This window comes from Cervus elaphus, chromosome 5 (genome assembly GCF_910594005.1).
Source record: "Cervus elaphus chromosome 5, mCerEla1.1, whole genome shotgun sequence".
Taxonomy (NCBI): Eukaryota; Metazoa; Chordata; class Mammalia; order Artiodactyla; family Cervidae; genus Cervus; species Cervus elaphus.
In genome coordinates, this window is record NC_057819.1 from 31,599,657 (window position 1) to 31,626,511 (window position 26,855).

At 41.8% G+C, this 26,855-nt stretch overlaps 1 protein-coding gene and 1 pseudogene across 1 annotated transcript in view; one reads left to right on the forward strand and one right to left on the reverse strand.

The window, feature by feature from the left end:
* The window catches only part of ETFDH (electron transfer flavoprotein dehydrogenase), a 41,262-nt gene that overhangs the window by 10,457 nt on the left and 3,950 nt on the right, over window positions 1-26,855 (forward strand). Inside the window, exons 2-10 of the mRNA XM_043902308.1 lie at window positions 6,762-6,902; window positions 7,651-7,880; window positions 9,514-9,595; window positions 10,025-10,143; window positions 12,279-12,356; window positions 19,054-19,200; window positions 22,148-22,288; window positions 23,445-23,588; window positions 26,157-26,325. Of these exons, the coding sequence (XP_043758243.1) occupies window positions 6,762-6,902; window positions 7,651-7,880; window positions 9,514-9,595; window positions 10,025-10,143; window positions 12,279-12,356; window positions 19,054-19,200; window positions 22,148-22,288; window positions 23,445-23,588; window positions 26,157-26,325 (1,251 nt within the window). The remainder of the gene's footprint in view (window positions 1-6,761; window positions 6,903-7,650; window positions 7,881-9,513; window positions 9,596-10,024; window positions 10,144-12,278; window positions 12,357-19,053; window positions 19,201-22,147; window positions 22,289-23,444; window positions 23,589-26,156; window positions 26,326-26,855) is intronic.
* LOC122695649 lies at window positions 1,082-2,335 on the reverse strand (annotated as a pseudogene).

Consider the following 26,855-nt stretch of genomic DNA (forward strand, 5'->3'; position numbering starts at 1 on the left):
TGGTGGAAAATAGTTTCAAAAGATAAACTGGGTTCAGATAGTAAGAGATCTTATATGCTCTTCTAAAGAGTATATAATTTATCTTGCATTCATTTTTTTTTCAGAGTATCAAATGATTTAATTATAAAACTTAAGCCACTTATTCACCTTCTAAAAAACACAAACGTGAGAATAAAATAAACACACCCAAGACTCACTAGCCCTTGCAGGATAGGAAGAAGCCCTGGACAGAGTCTGCAAATGTTTTTCCCTACCCCCAACTCTGCATTTCCTCATGCACTCAAGGGTCCCATTCGAGGGTCCCATGTTTTGACACCTCTTACACCTCACGCGAAGGGTTGACTCATTGGGAAAGACCCCGATGCTGGGAGGGATTGGGGGCAGGAGGAGAAGGGGACGACAGAGGATGAGATGGCTGGATGGCACCACCAACTTGATGGACATGAGTTTGGGTGAACTCCGGGAGTTGGTGATGGACAGGGAGGCCTGGCGTGCTGCAATTCATGGGGTGGCAAAGAGTCGGACACGACTGAGCGACTGAACTGAACTGACTGACAGTGGAAAGGAAGCAGAAGCTACAAGAGTTATGTAAAGAGGGTAGCAACAATTTTACAGCTATCTGGTACTAATAGCTTGTACACTCTGATTTGCAACTTTGAGAAACAGTATCAAATAAGCATTGTCAAATACCTACTGCTGGCTAACCTTTACTATCATTCTTTTAAACTGCATCTTTGAGACTGGTTGTGTTGCTTCACTGTAGCTTCTGCTTATCCTGAAGCACAAATGCTAAAATCCCTACACAGTCTCTTAAGTAACAAAGGTTACTTTCAGGACAACCCCAAGGTGATGTGGTGTTTCTTAATATAGCTGTAGTGTCTGCTGGGTGTCATCCCCTAGGACAGGCTGGCCAGATGGCAGCACCGGGTGGGGGCCGACATGGTCACTTTCCTACAGCCCTGCTCGATCCCTCTTCTATCTGAACACCCCACAGTCAGCATTGAACCCTGAAGTCAGTGAGGACCTTGGCTTGTCTTCATTTCTGAAGTTGAATGTAGTAAGTGAATCCAGTTCTTCACCGTTAATTCAAAGGAGCTTCCAAAATGTGGCAGGTGTATTCTTGGGAAGCCTTCTGGGATGGAGCTGGAGGGTCTTGGCTTCTAGGTTCTGGGGTGGGCGCTGGCATAGCTGCCTTTTTCTGGGCCGCCAGGAATTCATGAATTGCTGTTTCCGTTTGTGGCCAGAAGATGGTTTAGTTTGGGATCCATCACTTCAGAAAGAATTCTGTCCACTCCAGCTTCCAGCATCCCTGACTGAACCACACTCTTGCCTCAGACCATTTTACAGCTGGTTTTTGTTCATAGTAGGATTCCATTCCCACTTATCCAGATGTGTTGACAACAAAATTATCCACTTTCTGCCTCCAGTTTTAGTAAGCCGGCTTGTTGTCCACCTGGGCCAGGCAGTCCGGGCAGAAGGTGTCAAACAGGCCCTGGCTCTTGAACTGCTCCAAGACGAGCGTGATGAGTGCGAGGTCCCGGAGAGGCCCTGAGGCTGGGCTGCTGGGGCCACTGCTCCCGACAGCGCCCATCATGCCATCGCAGCTCCCGTGGAGGCCTGGCCCGCGCTGCCGCTGCCCACCGCCTGGGTGTCCCCACTGTCTGCCGTGGCTGCACCTCGGGCCGCGGAGGAGACCGAATATGGCTCCTCTCAGGGACGGAGGGCGGGGGTCGTGTAGAGGTGGCAGAGGTGGAGGAAGGGCTGGCGGGGGGACCGCAGCATGGCCTCATTTATTCTCTTTTGTCAGATTTATTTGTTTGGCTGTGTAGGGTCTTAGTTCTTGCAGGCAAGATCTTGGCTGTGATGCACAGACTCTCTAGTTGGGACACATGGGCTTCAGTTAGTTGTGGCACGTGAGCCTCAGAGCACGTGGGCTCAGTAGGTGTGGCATAGGCTTAGTTGCTCTGCGGCATGTGGGATCTTAGTTCCCAAACCAGGGATCAAACCCACATCCCTGCATTGCAAGGCAGATTCTTAACCATTGGACCACCAGGGAAGTCCTGCATTCATTTATTCTCGAAACATTTTGAGAAGGGGCATTTTCACTTTCCCTTTTATTCAGCATTGTGTTATTTTAATACTTATGTTGGATCATGAGGTATTATTTAATAAAAGAGTTTAAAGGAGGGGGAAGAAAAGAGTATGTTTAGCTTTGCGAGAAACTGCCAAACTGTCTTCCACAGTGTCTGTACCGTTTTGCATTCCCAGAAGCAATGAATGAGTTCTGCTGCTCCACCTCCTCAGAGGTGTTCTCCATGTTCTGGATTTTGGCCATTCTGATAGGTGTTTTAGTTTGCAGTTGTTTTAATTTGCAATTCCTTGATGAAACAGGGTGTTTAGCATCTTTTCCTATACTTATTTTCCGTCTGAATATTTGTTTTGGCCAGTTGTCTGTCCAGATCTTTTTGCCTGTTTTTAAATTGATCTGTTTATTTTCTTGTTGAATTATCGATACACGAGTTCTTTGTGTACATTGTATGTTAGCCCTTTATCAGCTATGTTTTCTGCAGGTATTTCCTCCCAGCCTATGGCTTAGCTTTTCTTTCCCTCTTGTTGGCCTTTTAATGCTTATGATTTATGACTCTAGCCTGCCTTTTCAGAGAGAATTACAATAAAACAGGACTAACCTGTTTCATAATAGCATGAGTCAGTCATAAGTAAGTACTCTGATAAAAAGGAATATAAAAAGGACTGGTACTCAATCAACAAATATTTATACCTATATATAGGCTAGCACTGAGATTTAGCACACAAAAAAGAAAATAAATAGGAGTATGCTATCTACTGGAGAATACAAAGAAGACACTAATGTTTATGTCATTTACGGGTCTTACAGATGTTTAAAATTTTAGTTAAATGATTTTATGATTTTTGAGATTTTTTAACTATAGTTAGAAAAACTTTCCCAAATCCAATTTTCTTTTTAAAAATTATAAACATTTTTCCCATAATCCCATAATGTCTTTCCCATAATGACAGTTTTATTGAAATGTAAGTTATATACCATATCATTACATCATCTGAAGTGTACCATTCAGTGGTTTTTAGTATGTCCACAAAGTTCTGCAACCATCACACAGTGTTAGAACATTTTCATCATCCCAGGAAGAAACCTCATACCCTTTAGAAATCAATCCCAACTCTCCAGCCCTAGGCAACACCTAATTTATTTTCTATCCCTATGAATTAGTCTATTCTGGATATTCTATATATATAGAATCATATAATATGTGGTCTTTTAAAAATATATATTTATTTGACTGCACTGAGTCTTAGTTGTGGCATGCAGGATCCTTGGTTGCAGCATGTGAACTCTTTCATTGCAGAATGTGAAGTCTTAGTCGCAGCATTATGGAATCTAGCTCCCTGACCAGGAATTGAATCTGGACCCGCTGCAGTGGGATGGAGTCTTAGCCAGTGGACCACCAGAGAAGTCCCTAATGTGGTCTTTTTGTGGCTGGCTGCTAGTCACTTTAGCTTAATGTTTTCAAGGTCTGTCCATGTTTACTTCTTCCTATTGCTGAATAGGATTGCAGTGTCACTTTTTATTTGTCCATTCACTAATGGACATTTGGTCATTTCCACTTTGCTGTGAATAATGTACCTATGAACATTCATGTCGAAGGTTTTGTATGGACATGTTTTCTTTGATCTTAAGTATATACCTAAGAGTGAGTTACATGGAAACCATGCTTAACATTTTGAGGAAATGACGGACTGTTTTCCAAAGCTGCTACACTGTTTACATTCTCACCAGCAGTGTAGGGGAGGGTTCCAGTTTCTCCACATCCTCACCAACACTTGTTGTTGTCTGTCTTATTGATTATAACCAACTAGTGGATATCAAGTGGATCTTATTGTGGTTTTGATTTGTATTTCTCTGATGGTTAATGATATTGATCATCTTTTCCTGTGCATATTGGACATTTGTTTATCTTCTTTGGAGAAGCAGCTATTCAGGTTCTTTGTGTGTTTTTAATCAGGTTATTTGTCTTTCTATTACTAGAAATGCATTCTTTGTATATGTTAGATACAAGCCCCTTATCATAGATATGATTTGCAGATATTTTCTCCCCTTCCATGAGTTATCGTTTCTCTTTCATGATATCTTTTGAAAACAAAAGATTTTAATTTCAGTGAAGTACAGTTTATCCATTTTCTCTTTTGTTGCTTGTGCTTTGGTGTCACAGCTAAGAAACCATTGCCTAATCCAAGGTCACAAGCATTTACACTCTTTTAAAATCTTTTCTGATAGCACGAAGAATTCTCGATATTATATCCTTCATCCAGCATAACTTCATATCCATAAAATAATCATCAAATGTAAAGAAATTAACATCAATACAACAAACTGTGGCCTTTATCCAGATTCTTTTTCTGTTCAGGATGCAGGCCTGGTCCCCACCTAGCTTTAGGTGTCACGCCCTCTCATGTCACGCCTACTTCAGTGTGGCTTCCTGTCTTTCTTGTGTCTCATGACCGTGACACCTTCAGTGTGCACTGGTCAGGCATTCTGTTGAACGTCCCTTGATCTGAGTTTGTCTGGTGATTTCTCACAATTAGATCAAGACTGTAGACGTGGGGGAGGTGTGCCACAGAGGTGAGGAGCCTTTCACCTCTTATATACATTTGCATACCTTTCTCACCACATCATGTGATACTGATGTATCTGATTGCAGTAATGGTAAACTTGATCACTTGGTCAAAGTGTCTGTCATGGTTCTCCACTGTAAAGTTAGTATTTTTCCTTGCCACACTCTACTCACTGGAAGCTGACCTGAAGTTCAGCCCACACTCAAAAGCAGAGAATCAAATAATTTGTGGATTTATCACTGTAATCCTTTATACTTTCACTTTTTTCTATTAAAATCATTGATCAAATGAAATTCATTTTGATTTTGAGAAAGAGCTAACTTTCTGCCAGTCTCTGACCATTTAATGAAGAACTATCTCTTCTTCCTGATTTGAAAAGGCATCTTTATCATATACCAAATCCTTATATGTATTCTACCTTTTTATGAATTCTTTATTCTGTTCCTTTGATGATTATATTCCTTCTCCCATGACAGACTCCCATAGCTCCACATGTAAGTTTTGATAGCATTCAGGGCTATTACCAAGGAAGGAGTCTGTCTTTTTATTTTTATTATTATTAAGGGAAGGACCACTGTAGAGAGGAGTACTAGAGAAGGGCGTAAGACATTGAAGATCCAGGAGTAAAAGAGGGTATTAATATTTAAAGTAGGAGTATCTCTAAGAAGATGGGAAGGAAAAGCCTCATCATCCAGGTGGAAGGATTCATCTAAGTAAAGAGAAAAGACCTCTCTTTATTATAACCTGAGTGATTGAACAAAGGTCCAACACAACACAGATGACTTTAGGACTTCTTTCCGGGGACTGAGACAGTTCCCACCCAACTAGTTTTCTCTGTCTGTGAGGCCTCCTGTGCTCGGCGTCAGGTAAGGCACGGAGGGGAGAGAGGTGCAGGTTTAAGGACAATGGAAGTTTAATGAACATTCTTGCAGATAAATCTTGGCATACTTGTGTTTTTTTCCATAAAATTTTATTTGCTAACTCAAAGAATATATACATTAACTAAGTTGGAAGGTGGGTCCCCTTAATTTAAAATGAAGCCAACCCTAACGCGCAGTTTGCCCACATGGTCCCAGTATAACCGTTAGTACCTCCCCTTGGTGCTCACCACCAAGGGCTTCCCTTGCGGCTCAGCTGGTAAAGAATCTGCCCACAGTGTGGGAGACCTGGCTTCCATCCTGGGTTGGGAAGATCCCCTGGAGAAGGGAAAGGCTACCCACTCCAGTATTCTGGCCTGGAGAATTCCATAGACTGTATAGTCCCTGGGGTCACAAAGAGTCAGACATGACTGAGCGACTTTCACTTTCACTGTAGTGCTCTCCAAGTATCTGGTTTAGGTGGTAAATTATACAGTCATCCTATTTATAGGTGTAGCTTGACATAAGGCAAATTGAATAGATTAGCTTATTAAAAAGCTTTTAAAATGTTCTAGTTTGTGAACACTGCTTTATGAGGAAAAGCCAACTGAACTGCCTGCCTTGGAAAGAGGACCGTCCGCTTCAGTCCTCTCCCAGCTGAGGGCTCTGCAGTGTAGCTCTGTCTGCTCACTGACTGAATGTCTGCAGTGTTGATGTGGCCAGAAGATAAACAGGTTTCCAAAGAGAAGGCGTCACGTGGACTCACACAGTTACCTTAGTGGGGGGGTTTCCTGGCATCCAGTGGTGAAGACTCAGAACTTTCACTGCCGTGGCCCTGGGTTCAATCCCTGGTCAGGGAGCTAAGACCTTGTAAGCTGTGTGGCAAGACTGAAAAAAAAACAAAAAAAGATGGTACCTTAATGATCACCTGGTAACCCTTTACTTTTTTGAATGAGGAAACTGAAATCTATAACAGTTGAGTGATTCTTTAAGGTTTTAGGGCTAATTAACAGAAAACTCCAGTATTCTTGAATGAAAAATCCCATGGACAGAGGAGCCTGGCAGGTTACAGTCTGTGGGGTCGCAAAAGAGTTGGACATGACTTAGTGTTAGTGACTCAACAACAACAAATAGAAAACAGATCAGATCCCCAATCCTAGGTTTTATGTGTGTGTGTGCTTTAAAATTTTTTCAAACTACTCCTGAGAAGAACTATTTGAAAAAATAATACTGTTCATAATTTTTGTGCAGCATACCAGTGCTTTCATGCCATAAAAATTAAGGAAAATTACCTACCTCTGTGTGCTACACGATGGTCTTCAACTTCTGTTGTACCTCGAATTACTACCCACTATACTGTTTATCCCCGGGATCAGGACAAACGATGGGAAGGTAAGTCATCATTTCTGTAAAATTGTTGAGATCTTTCTAGACACTTTGTATCATTTTGTGGAGGTAAATATTGATATTGTGTTTTTCATTATAGCATAAAATCACCTAATATTTTGTAACTGTATCAAATCTGTTACACATTAATATTTAGATAAGCAAATATTTGCGAACTTACACTAATAGATCTTAGTAATAAAAGTTGATTTATGGAAGCTGAAGTAAGATAACGCCCTCAAACAGAAACTAAGAGAACATTCTACTCAAACAATAATATACTTTGTATAGCTCTCGCAGGAAGCAGAGGGGCAATTTATATAAATAATGCTGTAACTCAGACAAAGAATGAACTTATGTTTGGGGGGGTGTGAGGGGGAGGGGAGAATGGGGGGACAGATAGTTAGGGAGTTTGGGATGGTCAAGTATACACTGCTATATTTAAAATGGATAACCAACAAGAACCCACTGTCTAGCACAGAGAACTCTGCTCAATGCCTGTGGCAGCCTGTATGGGAGGGGAGTTTGGGGGAGAATGGATACGTGTATATGTATGGCTGAGCCCCTTTTGCTATTCACCTGAAACTATCACAGCATTGTTAATCAACTGTACCCCAAAACAAAATAAAAAGTTTATTTAAAAAAATAATAATGCTATAAAGGATAGTGAGTACTCATAACCCAACCTTGTGATTTTATCAGGTCGTAGTCATCCCAGAATTGTCATGCATGTTTCAACCCTCTTCACTCCCAGGAGTGAACATGGAGCGGTTTGCAGAGGAGGCGGACGTGGTGATTGTGGGGGCCGGTCCCGCGGGGCTGTCCGCGGCTGCGCGGCTCAAGCAGCTGGCCGCCCAGCACGAGAAGGACATCCGCGTGTGTCTGGTGGAGAAAGCTGCTCAGATAGGCGCTCACACCCTCTCAGGGGCATGCCTGGATCCACGAGCTTTACAAGAGCTGTTCCCAGACTGGAAGGAGAAGGGAGTATGAGAAGTTGTTGTTTATACCAAGTCTCATCTTGATTGTATTTCCATGTCCAGATGAAAGGAATATGGAGAACCCTTTACACCTGGTTCTAGCTCTTAGAGGATAACTGTAGATAGGTTTTTAATTTTAAAAGGGTCAAAAAAATTGACCAACATCAAATATAGTTAATAATTTTTAAATTAGCTCATTTTCACATAGTGCCTTCTACATGTTGTATTTGTGTACTGGATTTATGAGAAGACATCTTGAGACGGTCTTTGAATAAATACAGCTTTTTTATTTTGAGGGTATTTCCTAACTTATTCCATAGGTGTTTATATCATTGTTCTTAGTAAAATGTTCTTTAACTTTCCTATTTTTTTTAATACCTAAAGCCAAAGAGGGTAATCTAATTTTCTAAAGAAATACTTTAGTAAGACCTCTTATAACCTAAGCAGACACGTCACTGGTGAGATATACTAGATATACTAGATATCCTAGAGATATCTAGTAGATATACTAGATATACTGGTATATCCTAGAGATATCTAGTAGATATACTAGTATATCCTAGAGATATCTAGTAGATATACTAGAACCCGGGTGCTAGTCTTACTGCGCTCATCATTTGTGTGACCTTGGTTAAAATCTTATACTCTGCGTAACCCAGTTTTTTCTTCTGTGAGATGAGCTATGTTATTCCTGTTCAAGGTATTCAAGGTTAGACTAGTTAGTATCTGTGAATACTAAATATTCTATATAAACAGTTGTGAAGACGGTTAACAAACAAAATTCACCCGAGTAAATCTAAAGGTCAAATTGGCTTCATTCAGTGATTCTGAGCAGCACCCCATCTAGCACACAGAAAGGAGCTCCAAAGAGCAGCAGAACCGGAGAGGTTTTGACAGACAGAACGTGGTTGGGACATGGAAGTCATAAGCAAAAACACTGTTTCAGGCGCTGTCGCCTCCCAGGCGGGGGCTCCAGGAGGACACCTCATGAGGACTGGCAGAGAGGCTAAGATGGAATGAGGTTAGCGCTGAGGCTGGGTGTGCTGACCTGGGGCTTAGCACAAGTGACAATGCTTTTCCTTCTAAAGTAGCAAACTCCTTGAAACTTGACATGCTGTAATTATGCCTAATTTCTCTCCTCAGTGTATTTCAGAAATAGGCATCATTGAATTAGTATTGACAAAATAGCAATTCTAATATGAATAGAAAAAAATTTTCACATCAAAGCCTTATGTAGCCAGGCAGATCCAGTCCATTCTATACCTGTTAATTGTCTTTGTCCAAAGAAAAATAAAGCCTCTCTTCTGTGTCCACTGAGCACTGGAGCCAGTGTCTGCCTGATCTCCACAGAGGCAGGGAGACAGGAGGGCAGCCTCCTTGAGGTTCACTTCAAAGGTGGCTCCAAAGCCCCCAGGAAAAACAGTCCTGAGATGCAAACTGGCTTGTTTAGTTTTTAAAAAGATTCCCACGCATCTCAAAGAGACAAAGGGTTTACAGTGTCAGGTTTTCAGAAGGAAGTGATGGAAGAAAAGTGAGGAAGACAGTTCTCTTTCCTTTTTGACACATTATTTTATTATTTTGTGTTTACCTTTACAGATATGAACACAAAACATCCTTTTCTCTCCTCCTTTTGCTTCCAGGCTCCTCTCAACACTCCTGTAACAGAAGATAGATTTGGAATTTTAACAGAGAAATACAGAATTCCTGTGCCAATTCTTCCAGGTAAAGAATGATAAATACTGTGGACTTACAGAATTCCACAGCTGGAAGGAACTACATTTCATCTGGTTAAATCTTTTCCTTTTACAGATGAGAAAACAAAGGCCCAGAGACTTGAAGGACTTGCCCAAAATTACACAGCTAGCTTGTGGAAAAGAAAGCAGGACCAGAGCCCAGTGCTTTTTTGTCTTCCAGTCTAGGAGAATTGAGATAGTCCTGTAAAGCAATCAGGAGTTTCTGATTTAGTTCTGTAATGTTATTTTCAACTTAATAGTTTGAACTCTAGTCCAGATTGTTAGGAAATAAATTGAAATTATGGCCAGAAGATGATGTGTGTATTTAATGCAGAAATTAGACCTTAGAATTTCTAAATTTAGTATTTAGGTTTTTGAGACTTATCGGCAGACTTCTGAATCCAGCCTCTGTCTGTAGGTCTCCCAATGAACAATCACGGCAATTACATCGTGCGCCTGGGCCATCTGGTGAGCTGGATGGGGGAGCAGGCGGAAGCCCTGGGTGTGGAGGTGTACCCTGGCTACGCGGCTGCCGAGGTTTGTGCCTCTCTGTTCCTAATGCTGACAGGACGTGGTCTCTTTTCCTTTTGAAACTAAACCAAGAATGATACAGAGGTAAATAGATAAATATTTTCAAAAAGCCATAGGATATTAGAGTTGTAAGATCAGAAGAAGTCTTAGCAGGATCAATCCAAAGATTACTTGAAGTCCTGGTATTGTTCCACATCAGGTGACTGGTCAACCTAGAATGAAAAAAGCCTCCGATGTACGGACTGTTGGTGATGCTCTCTCCTGTAAATTGAGTAGACATTTCTTTACTTTCTTACAGTGTGTAGAACAAATCTGTGCCCTCCCCCAAGGACAGCTTTCCAATTCTTATGCCCTGCTCTCCTGCCCAAACTTCACTGGTGATTTTTTTTCCAGGTTAAATATTCTCAATTCTTACAACCACCATGTCACGTATTTTGCGTTCCTGCAGTATTCTCATTGCCCTCCTCTGAATGCATTCCCTTTTATGTGGCACCCAGAGTGAATCAACTACTTCAAGCCTGGTTACAGCAAGGCAGGTTACCATGTTCATTCTAGAAACTGTTCTTCCAATAATTCCTTCAAAATAACTCTGGTAACTACATGGCATTATAGATTCTCACTACTTGTTGTTGGGGAAATTATTAAAAAATAAAATCTCCAGCCAAACCAGAAAAAAATCACCTCTACAAATTATAAACAAGAGTGAAGCAGTTTTATTACTGAATGAGCATTAAACCAAGAGTGCAGTGCAATTACAGGCCATCTGCTAGGGAGGTTGCCAAGACAGAAAAACTCTTAGCCTTTTACTCCGCCAGACAGATACAGTCCACTACATACATGTTAATCGTCTTTCTCCCAAGGAAAAATAAAGCATCCTATATCTTTTTGACCGGTAGCAAGTGACAGCATGGAGGCAGGCACGTAGCCCAGACTGTCCCCCAGAGACAGGGAGACCGGACACCATCCTCTGTGGTCACATGTCAGATGTGGCTCTGAGGACCCAAGAAACACTAAGATGCTGACCTACCAGGAATCTTACTTAGCTTTTTACATGATTCCCATATATCTAAGAGAGACAGAAAGAATTTACAGTCAAGTTTTCTAAAGGAAATGCTGAAGGAATCTGGATAGGAGAGGGAGTTGTTCTTTTTGTCACCAGTGAAATTAAAATCATCTTTGTTTTTCCCATTACAGTAGATGTAAGCCAGATAAAACACATGGGCCTCTGCCCTACACATCCTGCTACTAGTTTCTGTGTTCCCAGTTCACACACGTGGATTTGGGTTTGCATTTCTCCCGAATAAACTGTTCTTAATGGGAATCGATGTCCAAGCCACAAGTAGGTGGTTTGTGGCATCCATGGTCCCCAGCAGCTCTCCTCTCCTCCCAGTTTCCTGTTTGCCAGGGCCGCCTACAGGTCCAGGCCACAGCCCTGTCCTAGCGTGGGTTTGTTTTCACGGGGTCACGTGCATTGCTGCTGGCTCTGGTCTCAGCTTTTCGCTCGCATGCTTTCTGGCACGAGGTTCTAGTTCTAGTTCTTTCCTGTCCAAAGAGCATCTTCCTCTGGAAGAGACAGAAACCAAGTGAGACAGAGAGTTGTTCCTTCTCATCTTCAGAATCACACTTCTGACCGCTTTGCCGTCTTTCTTCGTGGTCCAGAAATAAGCTTTAATCCCCCCGGGCTGTCTGCAGCCCCACTGTTTTGTCTTGCTTGAGGGTTTGGTTTTGGGGTCTGGGCTCACTGGGGAAGCGGCTTTCCTGACACTGTCCTCAGTGCCCCCAGCTGACAGTCCTGTGTGTCACAGGCCCCGAGTTCCGGCTCCGTACACACACCCTTGACCTCTGAACGTGGCAGACGGCCTCCCATTGCCTCTTCCTGGCTCCCTGGTGTCCTCTCGGTAGCTCTCCCATTCTTCCTCGTCAGGTGGGGACATTTCCTCCATTTCCAGCTGTTTGAGCTGAGTTCTGTTGCATCTTGAAGGGAGTATCTTAAAAGCACATCTCTTATTTTTGCCTGAACATTCTTAAGCCTGTGTCTCTATAGAGAATAAGTTCACCTTCTAAAAAGCGAAGGCTGTTTGTTGTTTCTTTGCAAGGCAGTTATGAGTCTCTAGGTGATAATGAAAGTGTTTTCATTTTAGGTCCTTTTTCATGAAGATGGCAGTGTGAAAGGAATTGCCACAAATGACGTAGGGATACAGAAGGATGGTGCACCAAAGGTGAGCCTGTGGACAGTTTGTGCTCAGCACACTGACAGTAAAATATAAAATTAACTCATACTCAATGATCTAGTCTTGCTACAAACTGCACATTAATTAAGTGCATGTTAGTGTTTAGTTATTAATGTGGAATTTTGTCACATTGTTAAAAAATAAACATCTTTGAATTAAACATAATTTAGATAAGTAGATATAACATGTTTAAGAACAATTTTCTTAAAAGGTAAAAACATGATTCATATAAATATAAAACAAACACAGGTCACAGATATTATTTCATTCATTCATTCATGAGGGAATTGGTAAGATGTTATAGCCAGTTCAAGGAAAATCAAAAGACATACACACGTGGGTCAGCTGCTCAACTCCCCTCCACAGTCCTCCACTTCCATGCACAAGAGTCATTTGTATCACTACTGTCAGTAATGTGGATTGAATCTTTGACATCTTTTAGTAAATATAAGACTGATTGCCTTTCTCACTTTCAGAATATGCCTGAATGGCCTTCCAATTTTCACAGCTAATTATTTTTGAATTTGCAAAAGAAGAGCTCTTAATACGTGGATCTCAGCTCTGTTAGGTCCCTTGGAAAGGACAAGGGAAAAATAACTTTCCTTTCCCATAACAAGAACAAAACACAGATTAACATCTTGATAAACAAACGTGTCTATTCATATTTGTTTATTGTCTCAATTTCTCAACTAGATTAGAAGCCCTTGAAGGCTGAGATCTTGGAGGGTTATGCCAAGGCTGGCACAGTGCCAGGTAGTGTCAGGGCCTCAGGAAAGATGGGTCGCCTCCTTTTCTCCAATTATACAACAGAACTGGGCATCTAATCTAGCATTTCCTCCAGCAGGTCTTCCTGCTTCTCTCTCCTTCATGCTTAGAGAGAAGCACGTGCCCAAGTCCTCAAGTCTTACTGCCTCACTGTTCCTCCTGGTGGCTTACCTGGCTGTACAGAATCACATGAGGTCATAGGACTCAGCCTGTCCTATGGCAGGGCCCCGGAGCTGTCTTGTAACTGGCCCTAGGGATTCGGATGCATAGCCAGCTTTGCAGACACCTGTCCTCTCATCCTGCTTCTCTAAGTGTGGCGTGTGCCTGCAGCACAAAAAGCCAAAACTCTGAAAACAGTTTATGACAAAATAAGGGTTTATTCCAGGATGCCGGGCAGCATGGGGAAAGAAGCCCCTCAGATCCACTCCAGCTTGGTCTTTGAGCTGAGGGTGTCTTAAAGCAGAAGAATAAAGAAGTTAGGATTGGAAATTCCCTGGGGGTCCAGTGGTTAAGAATTGGCAATCTCACTGCTGAGGGCCCAGGTTCAATTGCTAGTCGGGGAACTGAGATCCCACAAGCCACACAGTGTGGCCAAGAGGGAAAAAAAAGCTGGGATTAACCACTTCCTCTGACTGGGGAGTCGGGATGTCTCTGGGCATCGGTTTATGACTCTCTGGGCCAGGTACTCTGTGCCTCCAGGGTTTGTGGGTTCATCTCGCACTGGAGAAACAGTCTGAGTTTGTACATTAGTGATGGATCTGTAACAGCAGTTGTAGTACATGAAAGGTATTTTCATAATAGCCGCTGAAGTCACCTGACTCTGGTTGATTGGTGTTCAGAGAGCACAGGGTGAGGTCAGAGGCGACAGAAAGGGAATAAAATTCTGGATCGAGAAACTTGGTTAAAGAAACTCAGTTTTCTGTGTGTTTTTTGTTTTGTTTTGTTTTTTACATTTTCAAGTTTTTTTTAAGTAGTACATAGTATTTTTTATTGACTGTTATTTTTTTTCTTTTTTTTTATTGACTGTTATTGAAAAGAGACTAAGCCTTGTCCAAGATGTAGTTCGGTAGAGAAATGACTGCTATTGTCTTTGTCCTTTTTAATTTTTATTGGAGTGCAGTTGCTTTAAAATGTTAGCGTCTGCTGTGCAACGTAGTGAATGACCTATGTGTTTACATGTGTCCCCTCTGTTTCGGATTTCCTTCCTGTTTAGGTCACCACAGAGCCCTGAGTAGAGTTCCCCGTGCTATACAGCAGGTTCTCACTAGTTATCTACCTTACACATGGTATCAGTATTGTGTATGTGTCAGTCCCAGTCTCCCAATTTATTTCACCTCCCCTTCCCTCCTTGGTAGCCATATGTTTGTTCACTTCATCTGTGTCTCTGTTTCTGCTCTGCAAATGTTGGTAAGATCATCTGTACCATTTTTCTAGATTTCACATATATGCATTAATATACACTGTTTTTTCTGTTTCTGACTTACTTCACTCTGTCTGACAGTCTCTAGGTCCATCCGTGTCTCTGCAAATGGCACAGTTCCATTCCTTTTTAAGGCTGAGTAGTATTCCATCATGTATGTGTACCACGTCGTCTTTATCTGTTTCTCTGTTGATGGACATTTTAGGTTACTTCCATGTCCTGGCTATTGTAAACAGTACTGCAGTAAACACTGAAGTTCATGTGTTTTTTCAAATTATGGTTTTCTCTGGGTATATGCCTAGGAATGGGGTTATTCAATCATATGGTAGTTCTATTTTTAGTTTGTAAAGAACCCTTGATTCTGTTCTCCATAGTAGCTGCACCAGCTTACATTCCTACTAACAGTGTAAGAAGGGGAACTTAGTTCTAAGGGGACTTAATAATAACAAAAGAATATTGTTTTTCCTATGTTCTTCCTGTGTTATGGCTATTCTTTTCTATATTATGATCAGTTAATTATAAATTGCCATTTACTCTTTAAAAATTTTTGTGTTTAATATTACAATAACATTGAAGCACACAAATTCTCCCATTCTGATACTTTCTTTTTGTGTGTGTTCTTGTGGTATTTGTCCAAATGTATATTTTTGTGTTCTGTGCTTTGTAGTTGTAAAAACATTTTTATATTTTATATATTGTGTATATATAGATGTAACAGCATAGAAGAGTACAGTGGAATCTCAGTAATTTGAGCTACAGAGTCTAAGTTTTTCAATTTGTCTTCGTATAGCCGTGTGGAAGGGGAAGAACCAAGGGTCGACTGTGTCCTCTGCTGTTTGGCTCATTTATCCCGGCATGGCTGGGCTTCCCCCTGCCCTTCTGGTGGCTCACAGAGACCCTGCCTGGCAGACCCGGTTCTCTCTCCTGTCACCCGGCCTCCTGGTGGGCATGCTGGCACAGCTGACTACCTTCCTTCCAGAAACACTTCCTGCTTTTCACCCCACCTTCTCCTGGGCTTCCTGGTGTTTCATGGGCCCCCTTCTGCCTTTGCCTGCTCATCCTCTGCCACCCCCACCCTGCCCATCCTCCAAGTATCTGGGCTCTAGGCTTCACTGTGGGATCCTCTGCCTATATTTTCTCCATAGTGGCCTCATTTGGTGACACAGCTTTAAACACCTCTCCCCCAAGTCCCAGAATCATTGTCCAGCTGCTCATTCAGTAGCTCTAATCTTAGATCTGTCAGGCTCTTACTGTCAGAATTCCTTTTTTTTTAGTTTTTATTTATTTGTATATTTTTGGCCGCTCTGGGTCTCTGTTGCTGCGTGAGGACTTTGCTCTAGCTGCGGCAAGTGGATGCTACTCTTCACTGCAGTGCCTGGGCTTCTCTCATTGCAGTGGCTTCTCTTGTTGCGGAGCAGGGCTCTGAGGCACGCAGGCTTCAGTAGTTGTAGCTCCCAGGGTCTAGAGCAGAGGCTCAGTAGTTGTGGCACATGGGCTTAGTTCCGCAGCATGTGGGATCCTCACGGACCAGGCATCAAACCCGCGTCTCCTGAACTGGCATGGGATTCTTTACCGCTGAGCCACCAGGGAAGCCCCCTGTCAGAATTCTGATGTGGACGTTTTCACATTTAGGAGGTTAAGTGACTTGCCCAGGGTCAGACCCCTGTTGGGCGGTGTGGCTGGGATTGGAATAGAGGCCGTATGGCTCCAGGACTGCCCCTTGCACACACGGGGGTGTGTTGCCTCTAAGAGGAAGTGGAATTATACTGAGGAGTACTTTAGTTCACTGAGATTGAATTGTTGTGGTGTGAGTTAAGCTGGATAAACTGCATGTCTATCTGGAAGCAGATAGGGTTGGACCTTCGTTTTATAAAAATTCTGATGACTTCTTACGACAATAAAAAAAAAGGTAGAAGGAAACCTAGATTATAATTACAGCCTAGGTGTAAGGTAGGCCATCCTATAACAGAAATTAGAAACCTATAAGACAGGCCTTTTTAAATGACTGTATACCAAAAATACCGAGAAGTCTGCAGTTAAGCAGTAGACTGGGGAAAATAGTTTGAGTGCCAGTGATATCGAAGAGCACTTCTACATTGACAAGAAAAAGAGAACACGTTAGAAAAACGGGCAGAATCTTAAAAAAAGACAGTGGACAGAAGAGCAGATCCAGGTGAGCGCTGACCAGGAGGCAGGTCCTTAGATGTCTCTTGTCCAGGGTCCATGACTCCCAGGCCAGTGCCTCACAGAGACCCTTCCTGCTCCCCCAGTCACGCGGCTCTCCCCCAGAACCCCTGCCAGCGCCGTGCTCCCCCCTCCAGGCATCCAGTCACACTTGGTCCTTGTACACCCGCATAGTTACTGATATTTAGTCCTGCCCCTGTGCCTCGCCCCAGGGAAGGAACGGTGTTTTTCTGTCATCTCTTCCCCAGTGCCTCGTGTAGAACCTGGTACACCAGATGCATTCAGTTAATATTTCTTGAATCAAAAAGAAAAAGATGCTGAAGAGAGTAATCAGGAAAAGGCAAATTAACATAACAATGCATTAGTACTACCCTTAGCAAAAACATAAGGAGAAAAGGTATGGGCTTGCCCGGTGGCTCAGGGGTAAAGAATCCGCCTGCCAATACAGGAGGTGCAGATTCGATCTCTGGGTTGGGAAGATCCCCTGGAGAGGGAAATGGCAACCCAGTCCAGTGCTCTTGCCGGAGAAGCCCTGGTGAGCTGCAGTCCATGGGGTCGCAAAGAGTCAGACACAGCTGAGCACACACACGCATACTGTCACTAGCTGGAAATAGGGAAAGTGTCTTCTCACGTACTGCGGGCAGCAGTGTGAGTTGTTCAGACTCTGGGGAAGACATTCTGAGGATATCTAGTAAAATTAAAGAAGGTGTGTCCAGGAGTATCAGTGCCACTCCTGGAAACCTAACTTAGAGGAACAAAAGCACCAATGTTGTAAGGGCACGTATACAGGGTGTATGTTTTATAACCTGCTATTCATCACAAATGACCAGAAACAGTGAATGTCTGTTACCCGTTAGCAGAAGCACCAACCTGTGGTGTTCCCACATGGAAAGATTTGAGCCACACAGTGACTTGGGAGATTTCCTTGAAGTGCTATGGTGAGAAAAGTAAGATGCACAAAAGGTTGGATTATATGATCCTATTTTTGTGAAATCAGGAGCCAGAAAAGTTTGGGTGTATATGTAAGATCTCAGTATATAGGCGTGTGTATATATTTGGGTAACACTCCGCACGCTAGGTTCTTAACATGGTTTATGGATGATGAAGTGTAGTAAGAGGAAGACAAAAACAAATTCAGAGGTACTAAGCAGAGTCATTTATAGGGTGCATGTGCGTGTGGATGACGCACAAGACAAGCGCAGATGTACTGGCAAATGCAAAAGTGTTCACACTCCCAGTAATGGAAGTTCCTGATTTTATCCCTCCCCACCTCCCCATACATTTCTCCTTTGGTAACCATAGGTTTGTTTTCAAAGCCTGTGAGTCTGTTTCTGTTGTGTAAATAAGTTCATTTGTATCATTTTTAAAAAATTAGATCCCACATATGAGTGGTACCATGTGATAGTTGTTTTTCTCTGTCTGACTTACTTAGAATGATCATCTCTGGGTCCATTCATGATACTGCAGATGGTATTATTTCATTCTTTTTTATGGCTGAGTAATATTTCTTTGTGTATATGTACCACATCTTCTTTATCCTTTCATCTGTTAATGGACATTTAAGTTGCTTCCATGTCTTGGCTAATGTAAACAGTGCTGCAATGACTATAGGAGTGCTTCCATCTTTTTGAATTAAGAGTTTTCTCCAGATATATGCACAAGAGTAGGATTGCTGGATCATATGGTAGCTCTGTTTTTAGTTTCTTAAGGAATCTCCATACTGTTCTCCATAGTGGCTGCACCAGTTTACATTCCCATCAACAGTGTAGGAGAGTTTCCTTTTCCCCAGCCCCTCTCCAACATTTGTTATTTGTAGACTTTTTGATGATGGCCCTGCCGACTGATGTGAGGTAAAAAATGTTTTTTAATGATAGAAGTTTCAGGTATCCAGTGTTATAATCCAACATCTGTATACACTGGAGAGTGACAACCACATCAAGCCTGGTTACCATCTATCACCACAGTTGAGCCCCTTCGTCCATTTGCCCTTCCCCTCACTTCTCACTGTATATTCATTTGTAGGTGGTGGGAAGAGGGAGCGTGCTCTGTCTGTTTGTTTGTTTTAATTCTTACAAACTTAACCATTCAATCAAGTACTTTTGAAGTAAAAAAGTAAATGTAATAAAGACACAAGATATTGATTGACTGCCTTATAAATTTAAATTCCACTTATAACAGTAATTAGTTTTACTCCTAGAATTATATATTTGTACCTTCTCTTCTGTATCTGAATCATAGTTCAATTCAAAACGAACCAGAATGTGAACATTTTAGAAACTGTCAAATGTTGCAATTTAACGTGTTCTTATTTCTTAGACCACTTTCGAGCGGGGACTGGAACTACATGCTAAAGTCACGATTTTTGCAGAGGGCTGCCACGGCCACCTGGCCAAGCAGCTGTACAGGAAGTTCGACTTAAGGGCCAGCTGCCAGCCTCAGACCTACGGAATCGGGCTGAAGGAGGTACCTGCGTTTGCTGGTGTAATTTTAATGTGGCAGGATGAAGCTTACACTCATTTGTGTTGTCATGTAATTATCATTAGTCGGAAATGTTCACAATGACTGAAAATATTTGGGATATTTTTCAAGGGGCTTCCCTGGTGGCTCAGACAGTAAAGCGTCTGTCTGCAATGCAGGAGACCCGGGTTCGATCCCTGGGTTGGGAAGATCCCCTGGAGAGGGAAATGGCAGCCCACTCCAGTACTCTCTTTTTTTTTTTCCATTTATTTTTATTAGTTGGAGGCTAATACTTTACAATATTGTAGTGGTTTTTGCCATACATTGACATGAATCAGCCATGGATTTACATGTGTTCCCCATCCCGATCCCCCCTCCCACCTCCCTCTCCACCCTATCCCTCTGAGTCTTCCCAGTGCACCAGGCCCGAGCACTTGTCTCATGCATCCAACCTGGGCTGGTGGTCTGTTTCACCCTTGATAATATATATGTTTCGATGCTGTTCTCTTGAAACATCCCCACCCTCGCCTTCTCCCACAGAGTCCAAAAGTCTGTTCTGTACATCTGTGTCTCTTTTTCTGTTTTGCATATAGGGTTATCATTACCATCTTTCTAAATTCCACATATATGTGTTAGTATGCTGTAATGTTCTTTATCTTTCTGGCTTACTTCACTCTGTATAATGGGCTCCAGTTTCATCCACCTCATTAGAACTGATTCAAATGAATTCTTTTTAATGGCTGAGTAATATTCCATGGTGTATATGTACCACAGCTTCCTTATCCATTCGTCTGCTGACGGGCATCTAGGTTGCTTCCGTGTCCTGGCTATTATAAACAGTGCTGCGATGAACATTGGGGTGCACGTGTCTCTTTCAGATCTGGTTTCCTTGGTGTGTATGCCCAGGAGTGGGATTGCTGGGTCATATGGCAGTTCTATTTCCAGTTTTTTAAGGAATCTCCACACTGTTCTCCATAGCGGCTGTACTAGTTTGCATTCCCACCAACAGTGTAAGAGGGTTCCCTTTTCTCCACACCCTCTCCAGCATTTCTTGCTTGTAGACTTTTGGATAGCAGCCATCCTGACTGGTGTGTAATGGTACCTCATTGAGGTTTTGATTTGCATTTCTCTGATGATGAGTGATGTTGAGCATCTTTTCATGTGTTTGTTAGCCATCTGTATGTCTTCTTTGGAGAAATGTCTGTTTAGTTCTTTGGCCCATTTTTTGATCAGGTCATTTATTTTTCTGGAATTGAGCTGTAGGAGTTGCTTGTATATTTTTGAGATTAATCCTTTGTCTGTTGCTTTGTTTGCTATTATTTTTTCCCAATCTGAGGGCTGTCTTTTCACCTTGCTTATAGTTTCCTTTGTTGTGCAAAAGCTTTTAAGTTTCATTAGGTCCCATTTGTTTTTTTGTTTATTTTTGCTTTTATTTCCAATATTCTGGGAGGTGGGTCATACAGGATCCTGCTGTGATTTATGTCAGAGTCACTCCAGTACTCTTGCCTGGAAAAATCCCATGGATGGAGGAGCCTGGTAGGCTACAGTCTATGGGGTCACAAAGAGTCCGACATGACTGGGCAACTTCACTTTCTTTCAAGGGGCTAGAGAATATTGCTAATCAAATTTCACTATTATATAAATTGTGTCTGCATGTTCTAATTGTTTTATCAAATGTTGATTGAAATAAGTCTTGAATTTGAAAATATTTGTGACATTAATTTTTTTTCATTGTAATTCCATTTCCCTAATAGGATTTGACCTGTTATCCATATGCTCTTTTTAAGATGACCACATCCTATAAGAATTGTTTATTCAAATTATAATGTAAATATAATTTAGTTTATGGAATACCCACTCAATATATTTAATCTGCAGCATACATTTTTGTTAGGTTAAATGTATATTTTCTCAGTTTATTCAATCTCTAGTCTGTTTTCCGAAACCTTAGGTTCATTAGCATAAAAGTTTCATTATAATTCTTTTGTTAAAAATATTTTTGGCAGTAAAACTCAGAAAGGTTCAAATTCTGTACATAACTAGATTTGTTATATTGTGAATAAGGGCTTGTTTTGGCAGATTGCTTCCTTTGTGGCTCAGTTGGTAAAGAATCCACCTGCAATGCAGGAGACCCTGGTTCAATTCCTGGGTCAGGGAGATCTGCCGGAGATGGGATAGGTTACCTACTCCAGTATTCTTGGGCTTCTCTTGTGGCTCAGCTGGTAAAGCATCTGCCTGCAATATGGGAGACCTGGGTTCAATCCCTAGGTTGGAAAGATTCCCTGGAAAAGGGAAAGGCTACCCTCTCCAGTATTCTAGCCTGGGGACTTCCATGGACTGTATCTTCCATGGGGTCGCAAAGAGTCGGACATGACTGAGCAACCTTCACTTGGCAGATTGCACTTAACACTATGTGATGTCACAAAAAATCTGATTTTTAGATAGTATTTCACATGGAAATTGTTGTATAAAATTTAGACCTTACCCTTCTGAAAGCAGGGTGATCGATTTGCTTCACTTGGGGAGAAGGCAGTGCAGGAGGAAATAAACTTTTCTACAAAAAAATAACATCTGTCCTGTAAAGTAGCAGCTCTGACAAGCAGGGCTCAGTGCACTTTCTGAGGCAAACACTCCCACGAGGCCCCCACCTGGATCCAGGTGTAGGTGGCTACCAGCCCCTCATCCCCTCTATGGCGTTTCCTACAAACACCAACACCTTACCCATTGGAGAACCTGATTAATGTCTTAAAGCATTCCTGAGTTTCCTAACTAGTTTCTTTACTTCTGTACATCCCTGCAGTTTGCTGGGATGTTTGAAATGCCTTTTATGTGTTTCTCTTATTAGAGTTTTCCACTGTAACTTCATAAATAAAACATAGAACTTAGCAGGTTTTGTACATGTGGTGACATAAAATATCTAAATAATACACTAGGACCCTTTTTTTTTTTTAAGTTATGGGTTATTGACGAGAAGAAGTGGAAACCTGGGAGAGTGGATCACACCGTCGGCTGGCCGCTGGACAGACACACGTACGGGGGATCGTTCCTCTATCACCTGGATGAAGGGGAGCCCCTGGTAGCGCTCGGCTTTGTGGTGAGTCATGTGCCCGTGATGGGGAGTTCCACTGCGAGAGGCAGTGCTCCTCAGTGTTCCAGAACCAGGGTGTCAGATCTGGAGAATGTAAAAGGATAGTCATGTGAAGCTTCCTTTCTGCTTTTATCCACGCATGAAATGCTATGGCCGTTGTCAACATCAGTCCACTTCCGCTACACGCCAGACCCTGTGCTGGGTGCTTCCCTGGGAATCCTGCTCCATAAGATTCCCATGAAGTCTGTCCGTCCTTATTTTACTTATGGGAAAACTGAAGTTCACATAGGCGAAACAACCTTCCCAAACACACCCATTAAGTGACAGAGGCAGGACTCCCGCCCAGACCTGTCCTACCTGAAGCCCGTGTCCCCTGAGGCACGCCATCACTGGAAATGCAGTCCACAGCGGGTGTGAACCTGTAATTTTCAACAGGAACCTTTTCTCCCTCTTGGTCACTTACATCTTTGCAATAAATTATATCTTGAATATTACAGGGAATGGAAAGACAATATGAGTTACTGCACCTTGCCGTTGGTTGCAGCTTTATAGTTCAATGTCGATTAGACTTGTATATGATACCTTAAATTTGTTCACTATTGGTGTGTTCACTGCATTCCTTTTGTTTATTTTTTTATAGTGATTTAATCTTCTCAGAGCAAAAAAGGCTTGGTTATTAATTTCAGCATTTCATAATACCATATAAAATATAACCTCTGATATTTCTTGCCCTCTTTATGATTATATTCGGTTTCTTAAGTTTTGCCTCAGTGTACTGTATAGAGCTTATTAGTTGATGTCTAGAGTTGGTGTTGATAAATGAATAATAAATTATTACAACTCCTTTTGTAGACACATAATGCATGACATCTACCTACAAATATTTTTTAGTTTTGATTTAGAGAGTACAGTGATTTATCAATATCTTCTAAGTATTTTAAGTTTTGCAAGTTATGAAATCATGGCATCTATTGTTTGCCCTTCTTTTCCAAAGGGATTCTATTCCAATTATTTAATTATATTTGGATCATTGCATGTATTTCTCTAAATCCTTTGAGAAATAAGAATTTTAATGTATATGTTTTCTGATAAATAATTGCTCATACTTCATCTTGACATAATTTGAAATAGCAATGTCTCATTTAAATATAAACATTTTAAGGTCGGTCTGGACTATCAAAACCCATACCTCAGTCCATTTAGAGAGTTTCAGAGGTGGAAACACCACCCCAGCATCCAACCAACACTGGAAGGTGGGAAGAGGATTGCCTATGGAGCCAGAGCACTCAATGAAGGTGGCCTTCAGGTAACTCTGCCTTCTCTTTTATTCCTGATTTCTGTATTGTGAATGCAACGTCGAAACATGAGGTCACAACCCTCGGTAAAGAATAGAAGGTTATCTCATAGGGAGAAAATTTAAGTAACCAAGCAAAGCACCCTAGTATTTATAAAACTGTACCTACCACACCAGAGTTAAATAAATTATACCATGGATTTGGTTTTAAGGATATACTTGTTTCTAGAGAAAAATTCATGGGCCTTTTTTTGTTTGTTGGTTTGTTTTTAACCAGAAAATTTAAATAAGATCTTCTCCTTTATTCCTTAGCTAGCTGCCAGGAAAGTCAAGGACGATAGTAGTTTTCAGCAAAGGTAATTAATTCATCTCAACTACCTAGTAATATCCATGCCCTTTAAGTGGCCTCTGCTAAGTTTTTACCCTTATGTGTCCTATTTTAGTATATGTTCAAAATTAGAACTACTTCAGAAATTGGATATCTTTTTTAATTTATTGTAAAAGTAACAAATAGATCATAGAAAATTGAGAAAAGTTAACTTAACCTTAAGTGAAGTTCTAAATACATTCATAAAGTCAAGTAAAATCACAACTAAATTATGAATGGAATTGCTGGAGTTCTAAAATAACACTGTTCCTAAGTTCCATTGCTACAGGATTACCTCTCATGAGGTTTTTTTTCTAGAGTAGTTACTCATTTGCAGTAATTTTTGTTAAATTGCCAGTGTTCAAGCCCATTAAACTCTTTTGAATAATGTCCACAATAGCTACTGCCACCCTGATGCTACTCTTTAATTTCTAGTATGAAGGCTTCTGTGTACTCAACAGTACATACAGGTTCGTATTTACATCATCTGCCTGTTCACTTCAACGCCCCAGATGATCTTTAGATGGGCAGGAAGAGATGATCCGCACCCGCCCCACACACACGTACACTTCTTACCTAAGTTTTCTGATTTAATTAGTCAGAGATTTACAAACTCCCATTAAGTTTTTGAAGACCCTTAAGATGCAAAAATTGAGAACATTGGATTTCATTTTGAGTATTACAAGTATTATTTTTAGTATAACAAGTATTACATGACTTTTTATTTTTCTTTCCTCAGTCTGTACCAAAGCTTTCTAATTATTTAGCCCTGTTCAACAGTTTTCCCAGGATACATTTCTCAGTACGAGTTTCCCTGGGCCCCTAGCTCCTTAACAAGATGCTCAGCTGCCAATAACTCCTCCCACACAGGTTGGGGTCCTCCCAGAACTGAAAAACACGCATTTCCCTTGGACCACAACACTTAGGACTTAAGCGCCCCTTGGGAAGAATTTACACTAGCAATCCATGTCCTTTTATTAAACTTCAGTCTTCTGGTTCTTGAATCAAATTTAGGAATAGCAAGCCTCATTTGAGAGAAGCGTAGTCAGGATCAGGTTCCTGACCGTTCTCTGTTTTCAGCCCTGGGCATTCTTTCTGTTGTCTGCTCTGTGCTCCTGACTTTGTGCTCTTTTGTCCCTGTGGTTCTGTTACTGAGGTGGTCTGAGAACCCCAGTCATCAGTGACCCCCACATGTACTGTGAAAGGCCCTGGCCCAACTCTGTTTGCTTGTCACCCCGCTCCCTCGAGGTTAGGCTTCTGTAACTGCCGGGAGCTGGGGCAGTGCGCCCTCGGCGTGGCGGCTGGTGGCAGGGTCTCCCCGTGGGCCTCCTCGCCTCAGGGTCCCTGTCAGCTTCATCTGGCAGACTGTCACCGCCCACCGCTTTCTCAGCAGAGACTCATGGCGTACTTTAGGAAGCTTCCAGAGAAGGAAATAATACATGACGAGGAAAGAGCCACACCACCGACTGTCTCTTTTTTCATTTTTACTCTGCAGATTAGATGACAGTACATTTTCCCGTGCTAACTATCCGCAACTTAGCTGCTACATTCTGGGACTAAACCAAAACATCACCACCTTTGATTACATTGTTTTTCATCAGAAATGTGTACTGAGGTCCAAACAATCATCTTAAAATTTATTTTGAAAAAAATTTAAAAAATTTATTTTGGAAATTCAGTTTAATCTTAGGTTAAGTAAAATATATTATTTAGGGTGGTAGCTAATTGTGGTGATGCCATGATTACAATCTAGGTTTCCACCCCTGAACACCAAGGTAAAACAAAAGGGCACATAGAGTGAAGATAACATTCTTGGTAAATCCTGTGTTATCCAGAATGGCTATAAAAGCAAATCACATTTTACATAATAGTCTTTCAGGTTTAGAGAATATTTTTAATTATGACATGGATATGTATAAATAACATTTTATTTAAGTGTTGATGCTCTCTGGTCTTACATAGGTCTCATGTAGGTAAGTCATGGGGAGGGAGGGAAAAATCCTTAATAGAATTTAAGGAACCCTTAAAGAGGGACAGTCCTGACCCTCACTTTCGGGGAAAAACTGCTTTTGCTCCTATTTTTCCTTTCACTGTACTCATTTTTTTTCTTCAGTTTTTCTCTACAGCTTTAAAAGAGGGTATAGTGTGGAGTATTTAGTTTTAGAGTGTTGGTTGAATCTGAACTAACAAATGCACTTTCTTTCTTTCCTCAGTCTATACCAAAGCTCACCTTCCCTGGGGGTTTACTTATTGGTTGTAGCCCTGGTTTCATGAATGTTCCCAAGATCAAAGGCACTCACACAGCAATGAAAAGTGGTATTCTGGCAGCAGAATCTATTTTTAATCAACTAACTAATGAAAATCTCCAATCAAAGACAATAGGTAAGAACTTCCTATGTATTCTCAGGTTCTTCACAGGGACATTTAGAAAGAAGCTATTGAAATATACACTCAGTGTGCAGATAGAGGAGGACAATAAATACAATTAAGAGTCTTGGTCTTTATGTTTATTTCACTGGATACTGGAAGATGCCCACTGTGTCTGTCCTTTACACAAAGCGCTAAGATGCGTGCTGGGCAAAGAAACCTGTGGCCAACTCACCGCGAGCGAGGTTTTTCCGGCCACCTTCTCATTTATGAACATGGAAAGCAGAGCAGTGCCTGCGGTGTCCTGGCCCCAGGAACACCATCAGCATGAGGGCCCCCCCGACACACATGCCCAGAGACCCTCGCCAGCAACACAGTCAGCATGACGGCCCCACATCACATCACACACACGCCAGCACCCCTAGATGTTCGCTCTGGGCAGGCGGAGGAGTCATGGCTGCAGGCTCCACAGGCCTGGCCAAGGGCCCCTCAGGAGACCCTTCATCCGAGGACAGCCTCTTGTCAGGCAGTCTCATCTCTTCCCC